The sequence below is a fragment of the Fringilla coelebs genome (genome assembly GCF_963513975.1).
Source record: "Fringilla coelebs genome assembly, chromosome: 14".
In the NCBI taxonomy this organism is placed as follows: Eukaryota; Metazoa; Chordata; class Aves; order Passeriformes; family Fringillidae; genus Fringilla; species Fringilla coelebs.
The window spans coordinates 2,639,581-2,659,575 of record NC_140040.1 but is presented as its reverse complement, the minus strand read 5'-3'; the positions used below and the strand labels follow the sequence as shown (position 1 = coordinate 2,659,575).

Genomic DNA, 19,995 nt, shown 5'->3' with positions numbered 1-19,995 from the left:
TATTTCCTCGTCTTGCGAAAAGAACAGCTCTAAAACGAAAGAAAATCTATTGCATAATTGTACACAGAAGAAAAAGAAGAAGAAATCACTTGTCATGAATTTGGAAGTTAGGAACCGTTGGGCGAGACAAAAATAATCCAGTGAACTCAACTTTAAATATTATATTAATGGCTCTGAAAATCAGCCTGATTAGAAATCCACATATTTTTTACAGCACAACAGAGAACTCAAAAAATACCCAGGACATATATTTATATATATATATTTATAAACTTTTTTTTTTCCTTTTAAAACGTATAAATGGTCGTTGTGATATTGGTCCATAACTTATTTTTTCTGAGACCCCCTATACTTTAGCATATAAAATTTGCCACTTTTAGATAGACATATATATATATAATTTTTTTAACCTTTTTCTTTTCTTTCTTTCTTTTTTTTTTCCTTTTTCTTTTTCAAATGAAAGATTCCCCCTTTTATTCAAGTAAAATCTACTTGTCCGAAATTTAAGGAAGCCCAAAACCGGGGCTTTTTGGGATCTTCAAACTCTGTGGCCGCAAAGTCCACGGGGAAGCTGTCAGATTTGTTTTTATTGCCGTGGGTTTATTTCTCCCGATTTTTTTAATAATTATTATTAATAATAATATTTTTTTTAAATGGGCCTAAGCGGGGGTTACTGGCGGCTACTCAGTACTTAGTGCAGTCGTAGGAGTAGGGGGCGGCGTGGCGATATAGGGAGGGCGCGGATCTGTAGGGGATCTGACAGGCGGAGTTGCTGCTCACCTGGTGCTCGCTCAGCGCCGCGCTCTCCATCCCCAGCCGGTGCGACGTGAACATTTCCCGCACGTTGGGAAAAGTCTGCTGCTGAGAGCCGAAAGTGTGCCCGGGCAGGTGGCTCAGCTCAGCGCCGTGGTTCAGGTACCAAGAAGCCGCGGGCTGTCCCCCCGCCGCCGCCCCTCCGCTTCCTCCTCCTCCTCCTCCTCCGCCGTGAGGATGCCCGGCGCCCAGCGCTCCGTCCTGCCCCGCGGGCAGGCTCAGCGTGCCCAGCGGCGACGGGGCGCCGGTGGGATGCTCGGCCAGCCCGTCCTCCAGCGGAGCGCACATGTGCGCGGGCCTGTCGCCGCTGTAGAGGCTCATGGCCCGCATGCTGCAGTGGTAGCTCCCACTAGTGTCCAGCGCCTGGCTGCACGCCGCGCCGTAGCCCGACGGCTGCCCCGCGGGGTAGCCCAGCGCCAGCCCGCCGCCCGTCCTGCCCGTGCCGGCACTCACCGGGCTCAGCTCGCCCGCGGGGGAAGTCCGCAGGGTCATGATGCTCTCCACGCTGAAGCCCGGCAGCCCGTTGCCGGCCGGGTGATGCTCGGGCAGCGCCGCGTCCGGCGAGGCGGCGGCGGCGGGGGGCGAGGCGGCGCTGCGGGGGCTGTCCCGCAGGGCCCCGCCGCTGGCCGGGCTCAGCGTCTCCACCTTGGTGATCACGGGCAGCTCGGGAGACGCCGTCTCGCTCTTGATCACCACCTTCTTCTCGGAGGCCGGCGCCGAGGCGGAGGAAGAGGAAGAGGAGGAGGAGGCTTCCTTAGGGAGGTCGGCGCCGGGCAGCCCGGGGGGCTTGGGCTGCTCCTTCAGCAGCCGCTCCCGGGCCTCCTCCTTCTCCTTGGAGACGTCCTTCTTCTTGAAGCGTCTCCGGCGGCGCAGGAAGCTGCCGTTCTCGAACATGTTGTAGGAGTCGGGGTCCAGGGTCCAGTAGCTGCCCTTGCCCGGCTTCTTGTCGTCGCGGGGCACCTTGACGAAGCACTCGTTGAGCGAGAGGTTGTGGCGGATGCTGTTCTGCCAGCCCTGCTTGTTCTCTCGGTAGAAAGGGAAGCGGTCCATGATGAACTGGTAAATCCCATTGAGCGTGATCTTCTTGTCGGGGGCGTTCTGGATGGCCATGGTGATGAGGGCGATGTAGCTGTAAGGTGGCTTCACCAGGTCCTTGGGGGCGGTGGGTTGGTGCGGGTGGTAGGGGCCGTAGGAGCGCCCCATGCCCGCCGCGTACTGCTCGGCGTGGCCCGAATAGACGCTCATGGGGTTGCCCATGCCGCCGTAGGTCCCGGCAGCCCGGTAGTAGTTCTGCTCGCTTAAATACGGCACCACTCCCAAAGCGTTGGGGTCCGAGACGGAGTAGCGAGCCTGCATCATGGAGAGGGGCTGCCCGCGGCCGCGGAGGAGAGGAGGAAGAGGAGGACGGTGGAAGGGCCTCACCCCCGTCCGGGACCCCTCCGCGGAGAAGGGAGAGAGGGAGAGAGCGGGAGAGAAAGAGAGAGAGAGTCTCGGAGCCGAGCTAAATCCCAGCGTGTCCTCTAGCAGCGGCACCGCAGCGGCATCCTCCGGGTCGCCGGGGGCAGGGTGGTCTCTGGCGGCCTCTCCCTCCCTCTGTATGACTGTGATTCTGCTACACACGCCTACGGCCCGCGGCGGGCGCTGCTGCGGGGAGCTGGGCTGATGGTGAGGGGGTGGGGGGGCCCGTTCTCGCAGGAAAAGGGAATTTAAAAAAAAAAAAAAACCAAAACAAAAAACCAAAACAAAACCGAAGAATAAAAAAGAAAAAAAAAAAACTTGAAAAAAAAATTAAAAATCAAAAGACGAAAAAGCAGCCTTGCGGAAAGCCCAGTCCTTGTCACAAGAGCGGTCCGAAGCGTTGCGGAGCCCCCGGAGGGGTGCGGGAGCCGCCGCCGAGCTCCCTCCCGGCCGCGCTGCGCAGCTTCAAAACTCGCCCCGCGCCGCCGCCGCGCTTTTACTCCCCGCCGGCCCCGCCCCCCGCCGCGGCCGCCAGCCAATGGGAGCGCGCGGCGCCGCGGCCGCAGCCAATGGGAGCGCGGGACGCGGCGGCGCTGGCGGGCGGCCCCGCGCGCTCCCGGGCCGGCCCGGGCCGGGCACCCCCGGCCCCTCCGGCCCCTCCGTGCGGGCCCCGCGGTTCTGCCCCAAAAGCAGCCCCGGGCCGGCCGGGGCATGTGCCCGCTGCCCGCTGCACCCTGCTAACGGCCGGCTTTGTCAGCGCCCTTTGCGGGCAGGTTGATGGCGGGAGCGGCGGCACCGCGCCGGTGTCGCGGTGTCGCCGTGCCCGGCGGGACGTGCGTTCCCGGTTTTAGATGTATTTTAGAGTAGTTCATCGGGAGAAACCGCTGGGGGCTCGCACAGTGGCGGTGACATCGCGGCTCGGCCCCGGTGGCGCCGTCTTTGCGGGGTTCTGAGGTTGCTCTGCCGCTTTGGGGGAGTTTGGGGATATTTTATTATTATAGAAAATACCCAACAGAACCGACAAAAAAGCAGCGAACGCGTTTTAGTGTCTGTGTTTTCTTTTCGTTCCGGGCATTGAGGTGGATTTTCTTGTGCCTGTGAAATCCGCCCCTCTGCCTTGTCCCTAATGAGTTCATTAGAGGCAATCAGAGCGGGACAATTAGGGACGCACGGTGACCAAGTGTAAACTCAAGTGTTGGGGGAAACTGCTGCGAATTGTTCTGTTCCACCCGGGAGAAGCGTGGATCTGCCGGGCGAAGGAACCGAGGTGGGAAACCAGCGATTTCCCCGCTCCGCAGAAAACAAATAAAATAAAAATCAGAATATATTTACGATCAAAAATAGCGCTGCAAAATCGAGTGGAGCCCAAGAAGACCGAGATAAAGTCGAAATGAATTTGGTGTCACTTCGCTCGGGCTCCTTCCCGCCGCCTCCCCCGAGCCTGGCTGCTGCCGCTCTGATTCCTGAGCGGTGATTTTTGGGTTTCTTACACTGTAATTTTGCCTTGCCCTCCTTGCAATTTGTGCGGTTTCGTAAGGCTTTAAACAAAGATATTTTTTCCCCCCAAAGTCGGGCTGGGATTTTGGGCGGCTGCTGGCACCGAAGGTCCCTTTCCCGCTCGCAGCCCGGGCGGTGAGGAGACCGCAGGCGGCTCCGGCCGTGGGAACCCGGCGGGGCTGTTAATTACCGGAGATTTTCTTAATAAGAAAGGAAACGATTTTATGCGATAACTAAGGGGAGGGGAAAAAATTAAATTATGAGGCAGCTCCTCTACAAGGAGGGATGGTTAAAAAATGATCTGCGATGGAAAAATTGATTGGGGAGTTTCTCCGGGCGCTTCGAAATTGTTATTTAGTTTTGACGGAAATAATTTTAAATGTTCGGGGAGGGTTTCATCCACCGAGAAAATGTCCGGGGATATTTTGTTTGGTAAAACGAATAGCGAATTCAGCGAGATAAGCTGATACTTTTCATGTAAATGTATGACCATAAGAGAAAACTTTTATTTTTTTTCTGGAATAATTTGAGAACGACTTCATGCTTTTATGTTCGGTATTCAAATAAATCACATTTCTCGTAACAACCTGGGCTGTGTCTCAGCGTACACAAGCACATGGGATTTCTTTAACGATATAAGTTTATAAAATGCTGGAGAAGAGAGAAATAAAAGAGAACTTGAGCAAAGCCACCCCTGCGGTGTCACAGCGCTGTCCCTTCCTAGAAGCCTGGAGCAATATCCTTGATGGAATCTTACCTCCCCTCGGCTGAAAACTTTATCGAGCTGAATTTCTACAGAACCCCCAGAAGCAGCAAAATGTTTTTGCTTGCTGCAGCTGGGCACCGAGCAGAGACCGAACCAACGGGCTCGGGGCAGCCCAAAATTCGAATGGCTTGAAGAAAACAAAAAATATATAAAATAAAAATCGGCATTATGAAAAATACGGGAGGGAGCGCGGGGAAAGGAGCCCCTTCGAGGAGGACAGCGGGAGGCTTGGAAATGCGGGATTTTCCCCGCGGGGCTCCCTGCGCCCGCTTCTCCGGGGGAGCCGCCGGTTTTCCTTGCAGCCTTTACCGGCAGCGGAGCTTTCGCAGCGCCCCGGGGGCCCTTCCCGGTGTCGTTCCCGTGGCCGCTCTGGGACAGCTGTGGAGCCGTTCCTGGTGTCGCTCCGGTGCCATTCCCCGGCTGTTCCCGGTTTCGTTCCCGGGCCGTTCCCGGTGTCATTCCCGGGCCGTTCCCGGTGTCATTCCCGGGACCGTTCCCGGTGCCATTCCCGGGGCTGTTGCCGGTGTCATTCCCGGTGTCGTTCCCGGGCTCGCTCCGGTCTCACCTGCCCGCGGGGGCTCCGCGCGGCGTGTGTCGCCCCCCAGGGGCCACCGCGGGGACTGCAGCGCTCCGCGGCACCGCCCGGACAGAGCGAGGGACGGGAACAGGACAGAGGGACAGGGACAGGACAGAGGGACAGGGATGGGGACAGGGAGGGACTGAGTAGGAAAAGAGGAAAGAGGGAGAAGAGTGGGAGAGAGGACGGAGGGGGGAACAACGGAGAGAGAGGGCAAAGGGAGAGGAAAAGTGGGGAAGGAAGGAAGGGACAGAGAAAAGGAGAGAGAAAGGAGGAAATGAAGGAGGGAAAGAGTGAGGGGGGAAAAAGGAAGGAAGGAAGGAAGGAAGGAAGGAAGGAAGGAAGGAAGGAAGGAAGGAAGGAAGGAAGGAAGGAAGGAAGGAAGGAAGGAAGGAAGGAAGGAAGGAAGGAAGGAAGGAAGGAAGGAAGGAAGGAAGGAAGGAAGGAAGGAAGGAAGGAAGGAAGGAAGGAAGGAAGGAAGGAAGGAAGGAAGGAAGGAAGGAAGGAAGGAAGGAAGGAAGGAAAAGAGAGAACAACAAAGAAAGACATGAAAGGAGTGAGAGGAGAGAAAGAAAAAGATGAAGAAAAAATGAAAGAAAGGGGAAGACAGAAATAAAGGAAGAAAGAAGGAGAGGAGAAGCTAGAAAAGAGAAAAGGAAAGAGCTAGAGAAGGAAAGGAAAGGAAAGGAAAGGAAAGGAAAGGAAAGGAAAGGAAAGGAAAGGAAAGGAAAGGAAAGGAAAGGAAAGGAAAGGAAAGGAAAGGAAAGGAAAGGAAAGGAAATTGGAAAAGGGAAAGGAAAAAAGGAAAAAGGCTCTGTCTGGCACCAGTCCAGCCAAGACCCATTGGTGCACATGAATCGCTCAGAGCTGGAGGGGAAAACCCCTGAACTTGGCAGAGTCTTGATCGTTGTGGAGAGAAGAAAACTCAGGAAAGGAGTTTGCATCTGCAGCCCTCGGAGAGGAGCATCCCAATTTATTCTGATTTTTTTGGGTTGGCACAGCTGCACTCGGCTCTGACCAAGGAGCTGCAGCATCCCGGCCAAGGGGGGTGTAATAATAAATATTATAATAAATAATGTCATGTCATGTCATATAACACAATACAATACAACACAATACAATATAAATAGTAATAATTATAACAACTCTGAAGACATTTCCCCCTTCCCCAGCACGCTTTAAAATAAACCTTCATAATTTTTATTCGTTGTTTCATTGTGACCCTTCCATCCCGCTCAGGGCCGTGGGGATTCTCAAGCTCCTTTTTTTGGGGTGGTTTTGGTAGAATGTGCTAATTTTATAAATAATAAATTGTGCAAACAAATCCATTTATTACCCAATTAAAGGCGAGCAAGAAGTGAACTTGCGGGACATTGTTTTATTCACCACTGGCCAGCTCTAAATGGGAAAGTAATTAACGGGAGGGATAATTTTACAAAAAGCGGGGTGGGATTTTACCCCCAGCCATAAGACGTGATGGAAATCCCGTGATATTTGTATAATGCGGGCGGAAATCTCCCATTCGTGCGCCAGCACAGCGGGTTTGATGTTTAATCCCAGAAATAAACCGGGCCCTCAGCGCCTTCCCCTCACGCCGCTGCCCCAACTCCGCCTTTGAGGCCTTTTGAGCCCTCAGCGCCGCCGTAGCCGCCGCGCGCGCGCAGGAGGGGCGTGGCCAACGCGGAGGTTCCGCCCATCATTGCTGACACTACGAGGGGCGCGGTTTGGCCGCAGTGACGTCATACCCTGAGGGGCGGGCGTAAATGTGACGTCACGGCTGATGATATGCTGAGGGGCGTGGCTTCGCTGACGTCACGGCGCGGCGGAGAGAGCGGGCATGCTGTAGGGGATGGCGGTGACGTCACGGCGGGCGGGTGCGGGATGGCGGTGACGTCAGGGCGATGGCGGCGGCGGGCCGGGCGCTGCCCTCAGCGGCCCGCTCCAAGTGGGACATCCGGGAGGAGGTGTGGGAGCACCTGGAGGCCTCGGGCCTGGCCGAGTTCCCGCGGCCCGTGCGCGGCCGCATCCCCAACTTCAAGGTACGGGCGCGGGGCCGCCCCCTCCTGCTGCTCCTTCCCTCCCCCGCTCTGCCGGGAGCGGCCCCCAGTGCCCCTCAGTTCCCCCCAGTGCCCCCTCAGTGCCTCCAGTGCCCCCTCAGTGCCCCCCCAGTTCATCCCCAGTGCCCTCCCAGTGCCTCCAGTGCTCCCCAGTTCATCCCCAGTGCCCTCCCAGTGCCCCCAGTGCTCCCCAGTTACCCCCCCAGTGCCCCCAGTTACCCCCCAGTGCCCTCCCAGTGCCTCTCAGTGCCCTTTCAATGCCCCCACGGACCCCCCAGTGACTCCAGTGCCCCCTCAGTGGCCCCGAGTTCATCCCCAGCGCCCTCCCAGTGCCTACAGTGCCCTTTCAGTGCCCCCCAGTTCATGCCCAGTGCCTCCAGTGCCCCCGTTACCCCCCAGTTCATCCCCAGTGCCCTCCCAGTGCCTACAGTGCTCCCCAATTCATCCCCAGTGCCCTCCCAGTGCCTACAGTGCCCCCCAGTTACCCCCCAGTGCCCTCCCAGTGTCTCCAGTGCCCCTCAGTTACCCCCCAGTCCCCTCCCAGTGCCTTCCCAGTGACTCCAGTGCCCCCTCAGTGCCCCCCAGTTCCCCCCCAGTGCCCCCCAATGCCTCCACTGACCCCCCCCCAATGCCCCCCAATGCCCCAGGCAGCGCCTCACAGCCCTGGAAGGAAAGCAAACAAAACCACATTAATATAATATAATATAATATAATATAATATAATATAATATAATATAATATAATATAATATAATATAATATAATATAATATAATATAATATAATATAATATAATATAATATAATATAATATAATATAATATAATATAATATAATTAATATATACAAACTCTGAAGACATCTCCCCCATTCCCCAGCACGCTTTAAAATAAACCTTCATAGATTTTATTTGTCAATTCCTGAGACACAGGATAGTTTGGATATTAGGAAAAAATCTTTCACCAAAAGAATAATAAAGCACTGAATGCTCTTCCCAGGGAGGTGGTAGAATCTCCATCTCTGGATGTGTTTAAAAAAAGCCTGGACATGGCACCTGGTGCTGGGGTCTAGTTGAGGTGTTAGGGCAGAGATTGGACTCGATGATCTTAGAGGTCTCTTCCAACCTCATCATTCTGTGATTCTGTTTTCACTGGAAGGGAATTTAAGGCTCCCTCAGCAGGAACACCTTCACTATCCCCCTTCCAGCCCTGTCCGAGCTGGCATTGGACATTTCCCAGAAAATTAACAGCCCCTCAATTAAAAATCAGCCTGTCCAGAGGGTGAAAGGCTCTGCACTGCCCTTCTCTGCTGTGAGTTGATATTTTATGCAAACAGGGCTCCTCCCACGCTGCCACCAGGCTCCTGGGCTTGCAGGAGTTCCGGGCTGCCCGTGCAGTAAAAATAAACCCCGATGCTCCCCAGAGGAATGCCCGCTTCCTCACGCTGGAAGTAAGTGAGAATGCTCCAAGTAAGTGAGAATCCTCTGCTCTTGGCTCCTTCCCTGTGCCAGGGCTCCCTGCAGGCCTGCTGCTCTCTCAGGGAGCTGGATGTGTTCAGCAGAGCACGGGAGGTGAAGGTGGACCCTGACAAACCTCTGGAGGGTGCCCGGCTGGCGGCTCTGCAGGTAAGGGCACCTGGGAGGGGACAGCAGCACCTCTGTGGGGATGTGTCTGTCTCCTGAGTGAACAAATGATCCTTTGTCTCCTTAAAAAGCCCAGGAGTTTCTCTCCTCAATTAGGCAAAAAGACACCTCATGGGGGACTTCACCTCAAACCTCAGGATACCCAATTGGACAGAAGCCAAAAGGTCCCACCTGAGCAATTCACTAGAAAAAGAAGAGAACAAAGGAAATAATCCCTTTTGTGGGATTATTATCCATTTTACCAGGAGCAAGGGTCTTGCTTTTTCTCTATAAAGATCTTTGTTATTTTGCCTTTTATTAAAACTTTTCTGTTTCCAACACTGCCTCAGAAGCCATCCTGCTGATTTGTTGCCATTGAGGTAGCTGGGCTGTCTCAGGTGTGATGGGTTCCTCTGAGAGCTCCTAAGACCTGACTCAAGGAGAAAATACACTGCACCTCAGCAACACCTGGCACTGCATCTTCAAGGGATTTATGTGCAGCTCATTTGTGGAGCTCAAATCAATAAGTGTCGTGGAATGGTTTAGGTTGGAAGGGATTTGAAGGATAACTCAGTTCCAACCCCCTGCCATGGCAAGGGACACCTTCCACCATCCCAGAGTGCTCCAACCCCTGTCCAACCAGGCCTTGGACATTCCAGGGATCCAGAAGCAGCCACAGCTTCTCTGGGCACCTTCTCTCCCCACCCTCACAGGGAGGAATTTCTCCCTAATATCCCATCTAACCCTGCCCTTTGTCAGTTTGAAACTATTATCTCCTAAAGCTATTTAGAGACATGGCTGTAAAGGGGAAATATTCTTTAAAGATACCTCCTGAAATATCTTCAAATGTCTGTCTTACCTTTTATTTCTTCAATAAACCTTTTGATGGAATTTTTCTGTATTGGAGGAAATTAATCTTACAAGCACTACACAATCTACAACATAAAAAATTAAATATTTGGCCATGTCATTTTTACTGTGTGACAATAAAAATATTTCTTCAGTGTAAAATGAACCTTCTCATGTGGTTCCCCAGGCAAGGAAGACTTTGCTGGTTCCCACCCCACGTCTGAGGACTGGGCTGTTCAACAGGATTGTTCCCCCTCCAGGTGCAACCAAGGAGATGCTGAGGAAATGTGCCACGTCTCAGGTGGGACTGAGGGATCAGGGAGGGCTGAATGAACCTTGGGACAGTGCGAGCTTAGGATGGACCAGCTGGAAGTTGGAAAACCTGAAATACCTTCCTGTTAGGATATTATTCCTGGCTTTGTGCACATTGATAATATTGAAATCAGGAGAAAACTCAGCAGGGTTGAAAGGGATTTGAATTTATATTTCTCAGTGGTTTTTGGAAAATCATGACTTGAGGTGAGTTAGATCTTTCTTCACGCTCCTCCATCCTGCAGTTTTGAGCTGCTGAACCCTCTGGGGAATAGTTTAGTGCTCTTAGGTGTTAGCAGATAGGAAAGACAAGGTTTTTTATGGAATAGGACACCCAGAGAGCCGTGAATTGTGGCGTTTGCATGCAGCGGCCGGTGGGGAGGTTGGGCTTTGCAGCGCGGTCTCTTGCTGCCCTCTCGTGTTCCGATCTCACCGCACAGCCCCGGGCTGTGGCCAGAGAGCCCTGCAGGTTTTATATGCGTCTGTATTTGCCATGAAAACCCAACATGAAGAGGTTACTACAGCGATTTATTTCCTCCTTTATCTCCTGCTAAAGGCAGTAAAGTTCTGCAGCAAGCCCATAAAGAACCGAGGTTGTAAAGGCTGGTAATTAGTAGTGACTTTCTTTGTTGGAAGTTCTATTGCAGTCATTAACTAATTAAGCTGTTCAGGGCTGAAGAGCACTTTTGCAAGAGACCTTTCTCTTGGCCTGCTGTCTGATCTGGGCTCTTACCACCATGTGTCTGGTTTTTCCCCCAGCCCACTAATGAAAAAATGCTGTTGGCAGTTTGTATTTACAAAGCACTGTGCAAACAATTCTTACCACACTGCTGGGAAGTGCCTGATGGGCATTAGTGCTGATAGTCAGCCACAAATTACTGAATTCTTGGGGTTTCTGCTCTGCACAGAAAATGTGTGGCTCTTTATTGTGATTTTAATATTGTTAATTTATAATTAGCAGCAAGTTGAGTTGGGGTGATGAGCATTTGCAGTGTGCTGTACACATATATTGGGAGTGATTGAAACACAAGATGGATTTTTAATAGTTCTAAACCTCTGATATTTAAAAACCCAAGTAAACATAATTTTTAATTTCCATTATCTGAACAGAATTTTCATTGAGGACAGATTGAAGAGGAGTGGGTGAGAGAGGCGAGGAAAAAAAAATTGTATTACTTTGTGTAACTTCAGATTTCTTTGTGCTGTAGCTGTCTGTGTCTAAATTAACTTTGTGATTTGTATTTTAGAATTAATTGAAGCATTTGTAGTGCTCTGGTATTCCTTAAGCTTCCAGTAGAGCAGGGAAGTGTAAATAGGAAGTGTCACTTTCCCTCATTTTTAGGAACAGATTTCCAAAGAAGTGTTTCAAAATATCAGGTTTTGATCCTAAATAAAAAAAAACTTGCTTCTAAAAGTGCCCACCTCCCTCAGCTCTCCTTGCAGTGTGCCAAAATTCTTGTCACTGTAGTAGGGAATCTATTCTAGGATTCCCTGGGGGATAACTTCCCAGACATGTACAGCTTGGCTAAACATGGAGGAGGCACTTGGAAACATGGGGAATTACTGGGATTTATCAAAATATCCTGGATTTCTGCCTCAGTTCTTGGAAGATTGTGCCCTCTGCAAACCTCAAATGCTTTTTTTTCCTGCAGGGTGTAAGAGACTTCAGCGTGCCTGTGGGGCTGGATAGCAAAGCACAAGTGGACTTGGTTGTTGTGGGGTCAGTGGCTGTCTCTGAAAAAGGTAAGGAAACACTTCCAGCAGAAAGGTCCCAAGTGCCAGCCCAGTGGCAGAGGCAGATTTCTCCTTGGAGCTGAGTTGTGGTCTTGGTTTCTGCCCCTGTGTGTGGCCAATCCCTGCTGCCAGTCCAGCAGGAAGCAGGGGTGCCTCAGGATGCAGTGGGCACACAGCAGTGGCCTCAGAGATGTCCAGGAAAGCTCTTGAGGAAAGCAATTCTTTGTGTTCTGAAGGAATCCAAGCAGGCTCCCTGTCAGAGATCTGCTCTGCTCACACAGGCTGTGTGAAAGGACTTGTGTTAGACCTGCTGATTCAGGACCTATTTGGGGATCAGATTTTGCATTTTCTACTATTTTGGAAACCTGCTGGTGCTGAAAATTTTTCCACTGACTTTATCCCTTGCCTAAAATAACAGAGTTTTTATATGTGACCCAGACTCCTCTTTACCCACATTAACCTGTGTTGGACATGAGTAGAAGGTTCTGAATACAATTGCTAAATAAACTGCTGGGTTAACTGCATTGAATTTGTTTATTCTGAATGGGAAACTTCTGGGATCTTTAAGGAGTCATTAAAACTGATTTTTTATTTCATTTCAGTGCTGATTTCAAGGAAAGCTACACTCTGTGAGAAATGCTGATCTGATTATTTCCAGAGTTACAGCTTGCAGACTGCTGGGTTAATTACACCATTTTAACAACAACTTTCCACTCTGCTATTAGTTTTCTTTTTTCCCACTTTTCTGTGCTTTAGGCTGGAGAATTGGCAAAGGGGAAGGTTATGCAGACATGGAATATGCAATGATGGTGTCCATGGGGGCAGTGCAGGAGGACACACCTGTGGTTACCATCGTGCACGACTGCCAGGTGAGTTGAGATGTTCAAATATCCCCTCTCCAGCTGGGAGGGAGCTCTGGGACATTTCCTGCTCTGTCTGCAGAGGAGACATGGAATGAAGCTGGTTTGGCATCTTCATTCCCATTGTCTTTGATGGATTTTCATGTGACAAGACATCAGGAATGGGGCACAGCTTCAGGGAGTTTGTTTTTAGCTACTTCACCAAATCTCTGCCTTGTAGGTGCTTGACATAGCAGAGGAGCTGCTGGGTGATCATGATTTAACTGTGGATTACATCCTCACTCCAACAAGGACCATCCAGACCAATTGCAAACGACCAAAACCTCAGGGAATAATGTGGCACAAGGCAAGTGCAGTCTTCATCCAGTTAAATTTTAAACCTTTGCTGCTGGTGCCTTACTGTACCAATAACCTGCTGATAAACCTCCCCATTTTTATATAGAAACATTTTTTTATTATAAATAGAAATATTTGGTGAAAGAGCAGATGTGTTTGTCAGGTGAAACAAAGCAGCAGCATCTGTGTGCAGTGGGGTTTAAGGGGTAATGGTGAGGAGGAGGGATATTCCCCTACATCTGAGGTTGTTGTATCCATGGATCATCAGGAGGTGCTGCCCCATCCAGTCAGTGTCCCAGGCCAGGTTGGATGGGCCTGGAGCAATCTGGGCTAGTGGGAGGTGTCCCAGGGGTGGAACTGGTGGGTGGAAGTCTGTGCTGCCCTGGTAAAACACAGCCTGCTGCTGGTACCTTCCTGTTTCTGCAGTGGATTCACTTTCCAGGGATAAATCTGTGGCTGGATAAATCTTTCAGGTGGAAGAACAGGGACTTCAAATATGAATCTTTATTTATTGGTAGTTCTGTTATGGATTGGCCTTTTCCCCCTGCCCAGTGTCAGAAATTCCTCAGCTTCCCAAATAGTTTCAGGAAGGCCTTGTGTGAATTGTTTTACTGGAGGTTCCTGCTGGGAAAACTTTGTCTTTGTCATTGGATTTTCATTTCTGAAATCATCCAGTCAGGGAGCAGACCCAATCCTGCATGAGTGAGTACAGCAGGAATGCTGAAATGAGGAATTGTGCACCCACATCTTGCACAAACTGAGGAATTTTAAGGGAATACTCCCAGGGAAATCAGAAGTTGTTTGTTAAAATTTGCCAACCAGCTGAAAGAGTTAAATTTCTTTAGGTAATGTATCTACAACAAACAAATTCTAGCCAGGACTATTTTTATTCCAGAAGTGGGAGAGCATTTTACCCTGCCTGTGGTTGAGGATTTGAGGTTATAAATAAATAAATAACAGCTCTGTCTGTCCTAGTGCATTTTTTCCATTGAATTATTTTTGAATTGTAATTTTTTTTTTGGGTATTATTGAATGTAATTGTGTTGAAGGCCTACCCCTTGTGCTCCATCCATCTTGCCAACATATTTTTGATCAGTTTGTCTGCCTTGGTGTCAGACTTCTCAGCAAGTGGCCTTGCTGACACTTTTTTATTTCTTTTTTTGTGCCTTCAGTAGAAAGTGAATTTTCTGCAGCTTTCACTGAGAATGGAGCACAGATTGACCCTTTATTTGAATATTTGAATGTTGATTTAACACCTTTTGTTTGGAGCTGTATGGATTAAATAGGAATATTGGAGAAGACCAGGGATAATCATCACTTTTCTGTCTTTTTGGGGCCAGAACAAAGTGTGGTGTCTGTATGAAGCAGAAATTACAATTATTGCCCAAGGAAATGAGTGACATTTATTTTGTGTGTGTCTGTGGTGGTACCTGGGTGTTCAGCTCTTGCACAGAGGAGTTTGGAGGTGGGAGGTCTGGTTAATCACCAGGGTGTGGAAAAGGCAGCATTTGATAGGGGCTATTTCAGTGTTTGTCCTTTGGATATTTCTGGCTACTCCATCATTTTCTCTCCATCCTTTTCTCCTTCAAATCCTGGCTTTGCTGGTGCATTCCTGTTCCTCAGAGCAAAACTAAATGAACCAAGAGGCAGTGAGTAAATAAATCATCCAATTCTAAACATGGGCTTTTGTCAACACACAGTAGCTTAACTTCATTGTGAAGACCTGTGAAGTGGAAAATACATTGTAAAAAAAAAGCTGATCCTTGGGGAGCAGGGCTGGATCAGTCAGGACAATGTTTAGGAGTTTGAAATCCAGGTGTTTGCAAATCAGGGATTACAGCTAAGGGTTGTTGTAAGGACGTGCTGCCAGTAATGCACACTCAGCTCCAGAGGGAAGGAGGTGCCCACCCAGCCAGCAAATCCAGGGCTGCATTTCCATGCTGAAGGAGCTGCTGCATTTTCCTGGAGTGCTCTTGCGTGTCCTGAGCTGTTTAAAGACTTTGAAGGAAGAGGAAGAGCCACAACATCATCAATACCAAAGAATCATTATCAGGCACTCCAAAAACACTTCAAATCCCCAGTGCTGGGGGGTGTTTGTGGAACTTTTGTGCCTCTGAGGTCAGAGCTTTGGGACATCAATTTGAGTTACTGGAGGGCAGCAAGAGCTACTGAGAGCTGAGCACTCTGGAAAACTTTATTTGGATGCCAGTGGAGAATTATTTGGCTTCATCTGTCTTGAGAATCCAACCCATTGTTTCTGGGAACTCTAAATTCATGAAGCTACTTGCTTTCTCATTTAATATTTTCTATGGGTAACTGTGATCTTTATCTGGGACACTGGCTATTATATTTGTCCCAATTATCAAGTTATTTGTGCTGTGCTTATTTTAAATTGAAACTGTACAGACAAATTAAAATATTTGGGTTCATGAAGAGGGAAAGGAGAGTAGCTGGTGGAAAAATCACTATATTTTAGCAAGCATTTCCTTCTGGCTTTGAAATCATTCTTTTGCTGAGAATTTTCTAACAGTAGGAAAAGAATTTTCCTGAAATGAAATTAAATGAAATGAACTGAAATGAACTGAGGGGAAACCCTCTGACAACAAACAGCTTTGGGTGTGTGATAGAACATCAGGAAAAGAAAGCTCAGAAAATGCACCCATCCAAGCTGGCAAATCCTTCAGCAGAAGGAAATTGCAGTCAGTGTAGGCAGGGCTTTGTTTTGGTGTGGTTTTTGGGATGGTGGGGGCAGGGAATACTTCCACACCTGGTGACACATCTCAGCACCTTTGCAAAGCTGAGCCTGCAGAGCTGCAGAGTCCCCAGAATGCCCTGATGGATTCCCAGTGTGGGCTGCAGAAGCTCCTCCTGAGGGACACCAGCAGGCTGCCAGCTCCCAGCAATGCGCCCTTGGATTGTGTGCACTTATTTGGACATTTTGTGCAAATGAATGATAAAATGTTCAGCTGTGCTGGCCTTGCTGTCCTGGCCTTGTCTGTGCCACAAATCCCTGTTTGCTCAGAGCTCCTGGAAACAAGAAAAGAGGACACAGAGCAAAAAGTCGGGTCTGTCCCAAGGAGATTTTGAAGAATCTGGGGTCAGAGCCCTCTGAGGATGAACCTTGCAAGCACTTTTGCCCACCTGTTTGGAAGGGCTGGTGGATCTGCAGCACTGGAGGTGTTTGGTGCTGTTTGCAGCCTGCCAGGGCAGCTGTATCAGTCTCCATCTTAAAATCATGGAATGGGTTGTGTTGGAAGGGATTTGAAAGAGAATCTTATTCCAAGCCCCTGTACACCTTCCCAACTGTCCCAGGGTGCTCCCCAGCCAGGCCTTGGACACTTCCAGAGCTGAGCACGGAATTCCAGGTGGGGGCTCACAAGATCCAGGTGTTCCTGTGTCAGTGAGATGAGGAGCTGTGGGAAGAGAATGAAATAGCAGGATAAGGACAGCATCCCATCCCATCCCATCCCATCCCATCCCAGTGCCTCTCTCCAGGCCTGCAGTGCTTCCAGGGAGATCTCAGTGCTGTTTGCCCTGGCCTGGGCTGCCTCAGGGGTCAGCGTTTCTCACTCTGACACAGGACAAACACATCCTTCATTCTCCACAGCAAAATGGTTCTGATCAGAGTTGTGTGGGAGCAGAGGGGGAGGAGAGCCCTGGTGTCCAGCAGGGATGCTGCAGGATCCATCTGCCACCACGTTTTGGGATCAAACCAGGTGTCATAGCCATGGATGCTGTGGTCTAAGTGCTGGGAGATTTGTGTTGCCACTCAGCATCCAGGACTTTTTTCCTCAGGTTTCTGTCAGAAAGGGGCCACATTTCCCTCCTCAGCTCCTCTCTCAGTAATTGTGTGCCAGAAGAATTTATCCAGCCTGCTGTCCTCTTTCCCCAAGGCTCTCCCAGCCATGGCAGGGATTATTAAATGATTAATTGCCTTTGGTGGAGTTATTTTTAACCCAAATATTTTCAGAGTTTATGGCACAGACCCATGAGCATTTCTGTTGGCCAACCCCAGAGGGTTGAAGTGTGGAATTGGTCTGGGAATTGGTGGTCAGGGGATGACAGGGAAATTCTTCAGTTTTGGTTTCACTAGCAAAGCTAAATCCCAACACTCAATCCAAAGTTTCAAAACATCAGTAAATGGTTTGGCCTTGGCTTTGAAGGGATGGGGGAAGCTTCCCGTGCTGGGTTTGCCCATGTTCACATAGATGGATCAATCAGACTCAGGCTGGAATGTCCCTAAATTCTGGTTTAGCCTAAAGCAGTAGGTTGGGACAGGAATAGGGATAAGCAAGGCTAGGGAGGACTGACCAGCCAGCCCAGCACCCAGAAGTGTGCAGCTTGTTGAAAGAGAGAAGGAATATCTTTGGCCTCTCTCCACATGGAAATAAATCCTTGCAATCCTCCCCAGCTCACAGGACAAAAGGAACTTTTTGCATGATTGTAATTAGCAACACATTGTGCTATCACAGGGTTCTTTTGTTTGCTCTTTTGCAACAGAGCAGAACAAGCTTTTTCCTCTCCCCTGCCACCCACTGCCCCCTTTGCCCTTTTAGTTCTCACCCCCAAAATCCCAATGGATTTGTTTGTTGAATTGAAACCCCAAATGGAGTTTCTGCCTTTCAGTGGGATAAAAGTGAGAGAAAACAGGGAAGGGTTTAGAAGGTTGGACCCAGCTGAAATTTCTCCTAGAACCCAGAGAAAAAAACCCTTAAGGTAGATCCTTTGTACCTCTTGTGACAGGAGGGTGTCAGCTGACAGTGTCAGAACTTGTCTAATGTTTTTTACAAATCTTTGCTAATACAAAAAAACAAAAGTCTTTAATCAGCTGCCTTTGTTTCTTTGGTGAAGGCCTTTTGCTGTTGTGTCTTCACAGGGCTGGATTTTGAGGGAATAACAGAATCACTTCATGGTGGTGTTTGATCAGAACTTTAAAGAAAATAGTTCATAGCCCTTAGAAAAATCCCAGAATCATTGAGGTTGGAAAACACCTCCAAAATCATAGGTCTAACCTGTGACTGGTCCCAGACCAGACAGCTGAGTCCCATGTCCTGTCTTTCCATAAACACCTTCAGGGATGAGGACTCCACCACCTCCCTGGGCAGTAATTCCAAAGTCTCATCCCCCATTCTGTGCAGAAATTCCTCCTGAAACATAAATGCTCTTGTCACTGCATCTTCCTGAGGCTGCCAGGAGCCTGAAACAGTAGCTCCAAGAGCTGCAGGCTGATGCCAAAATCTACTTAGTGAGAGGAGATGCCTGGTGGAAGTCCCCTGGAGATTGTGCTGTTCCCTGGATTATCTAAATCCTGCCCTTGGATTGTCCTTGAAAGCCTGGGAATTCCAGGGTTGATCCTCTCAGTGCCCATCTCTGATTGCCCCAATCTCCAAAGCCCTGAGGGTTTGCCCTTGGTAGCCATTCCCTGTCTAACCAAACACCCAACCCATGCCTTGGCAACTGAGTTTAATTTCAGGATGAAAGGAGCTGTTCTGGGCTTGTGCTTTGGGGCCAGGAGTGATTGGGTTGCATGAGAACAGAAAAATGTTTTTCCTGTTTGGTTTAATTAGCATAGGGCTTACATTTCACATCAAAATTTGACAAAGGACAACAAACCTTCTTAATTGTTGGCCAGTACAAACAGAGTGAGATCCTTCAGCCCTTGGTTTGATGTTGTATCACTCAGGGAAGGGGAGCTTGCTGTCAAACACAGCACTTGGAATTCTTGGCTGAGAAAAACAAATCAGCCCCAGGATCCACAGAGTAATAACTCTGTAAAATGTGGAAATGCTCTGCATCTTTCTGAGTGTGGAGGCTCCTGGAGTAAGTCCCCAGAGCAAGTCCTTGCTGTTTGATGTTGTGTTAGCAGAACTAGCACAGGCTTTATGAAAATCATGGCTTTATTTAGTTCCAGCCTGAAATAAAACCTGCTTGTTTGCTCTTCAGAAGATGAAGAGAATTCTGTTGAGTGACTTGCCTGTCACCTCATCCTGACATTGCCCCCACCCTGCCTTGGCTTTTCCTCGAGTCACTTCAGAGCTGTCCCCAGGGAGCTGAGCTTGATGCTGTGCAGATGCAGGCTGGCTGTGACTGTAACTGTAGGAGCAGGAATTCGGAGGCTCTGGGCTGGGTGAGGTCTGAGCTGGGAGCTCTGCAGGCGAGTGCTGCCTGGGATGTGCTGGTGCTGCTCCAGCCCAGCCTGCTCGGGGTGGTGGCCCTCTCACATTCTGGGCTACTAGCCTGGGTCTCTGCTAGCTCAGGCATTGCTTCCCCAGGCTCTGTTTTGCTCCCTACATTTCAGCATTGGATCTGGTGTTGATGGATGTTGGACTTGTCCGGCAGCCAAGCAGGAATTCCTCCTCCTTCCAAGCTCAATGTGCAAGCCAAGAGCTCGACCACATTAGCTGGGGAACCACTGCATTTCCTGCCAGTGTCTGAGTGCAGCCTGGGGCATCTCATGCCTCACATGGATGGGGTTCAGCTGTTGAGAGGAAGAGCCCTTCCAGAAAAGCTCTTTGGGTCAGGGCACGGATGGATGGATGGCAGGAATAAGGGGCTCACAGTGTGAAGTGCAGTGTCCGAGCATTTCTCCAGCCCAGCACATCCCTGTGGGGTCTGAGGAGCTGTGGGTGCTGTGGGAGGTCGGGTGGCACTGAGGGGATGTGCCCCAAGCAGGGGACGTGCCTCCAGCCGGGCCCACATCCACAGGAACCCTGCTCCAAGGCACGCTCCTGCTGCAGCTTCCACCATTGTGTGACCCAGCCCACGGGATATCCTGTTCTGGGGGAAGAGAGCACCAGGAGCTCTGCAGAATGGAAGTGTCTGCTGGGTTGGGATGGACTCTGCCAGGCCAGGGATTGTGTAGGATTCTGCCAGGACAAGGATTGTGTAGGTTCTGCCAGGACAAGGATTGTGTAGGATTCCGTCAGGGCAGGGATTGTATAGGATTCTGCCAGGGCAGGAGCACAGGCCCTCGGTCAAAGCAAACACAGAGGGAGAACAAGGAGAATGCAGATCTGAAAGCACTCAGATAAATAAATGTCAAATTGGAATAGTTCTGACTTTGGTTGGGATTGGCCTGCTGGATCCACGTTGTGCTGCTCACTTCAAGAGTCACCAAT

At 50.0% G+C, this 19,995-nt stretch overlaps 2 protein-coding genes across 2 annotated transcripts in view; one reads left to right on the top strand and one right to left on the bottom strand.

The window, feature by feature from the left end:
• Positions 1-684: 684 nt before the first annotated feature.
• FOXC2 (forkhead box C2) lies at positions 685-2,172 on the bottom strand (the record flags this gene model as incomplete). The annotated part of the gene is made up of 1 exon (XM_084215289.1): positions 685-2,172. The coding sequence occupies one exon, from the start codon at positions 2,170-2,172 to the stop codon at positions 685-687; it is 1,488 nt and encodes a 495-aa protein (XP_084071415.1).
• Positions 2,173-7,012: 4,840 nt separating this feature from the next.
• The window catches only part of MTHFSD (methenyltetrahydrofolate synthetase domain containing), a gene marked incomplete at its 5' end in the record, with an annotated part of 14,557 nt that continues 1,574 nt past the window's right edge, over positions 7,013-19,995 (top strand). Inside the window, 6 exons of the mRNA XM_084215014.1 lie at positions 7,013-7,150; positions 8,676-8,789; positions 9,823-9,936; positions 11,600-11,690; positions 12,438-12,550; positions 12,762-12,887. Of these exons, the coding sequence (XP_084071140.1) occupies positions 7,013-7,150; positions 8,676-8,789; positions 9,823-9,936; positions 11,600-11,690; positions 12,438-12,550; positions 12,762-12,887 (696 nt within the window). The remainder of the gene's footprint in view (positions 7,151-8,675; positions 8,790-9,822; positions 9,937-11,599; positions 11,691-12,437; positions 12,551-12,761; positions 12,888-19,995) is intronic.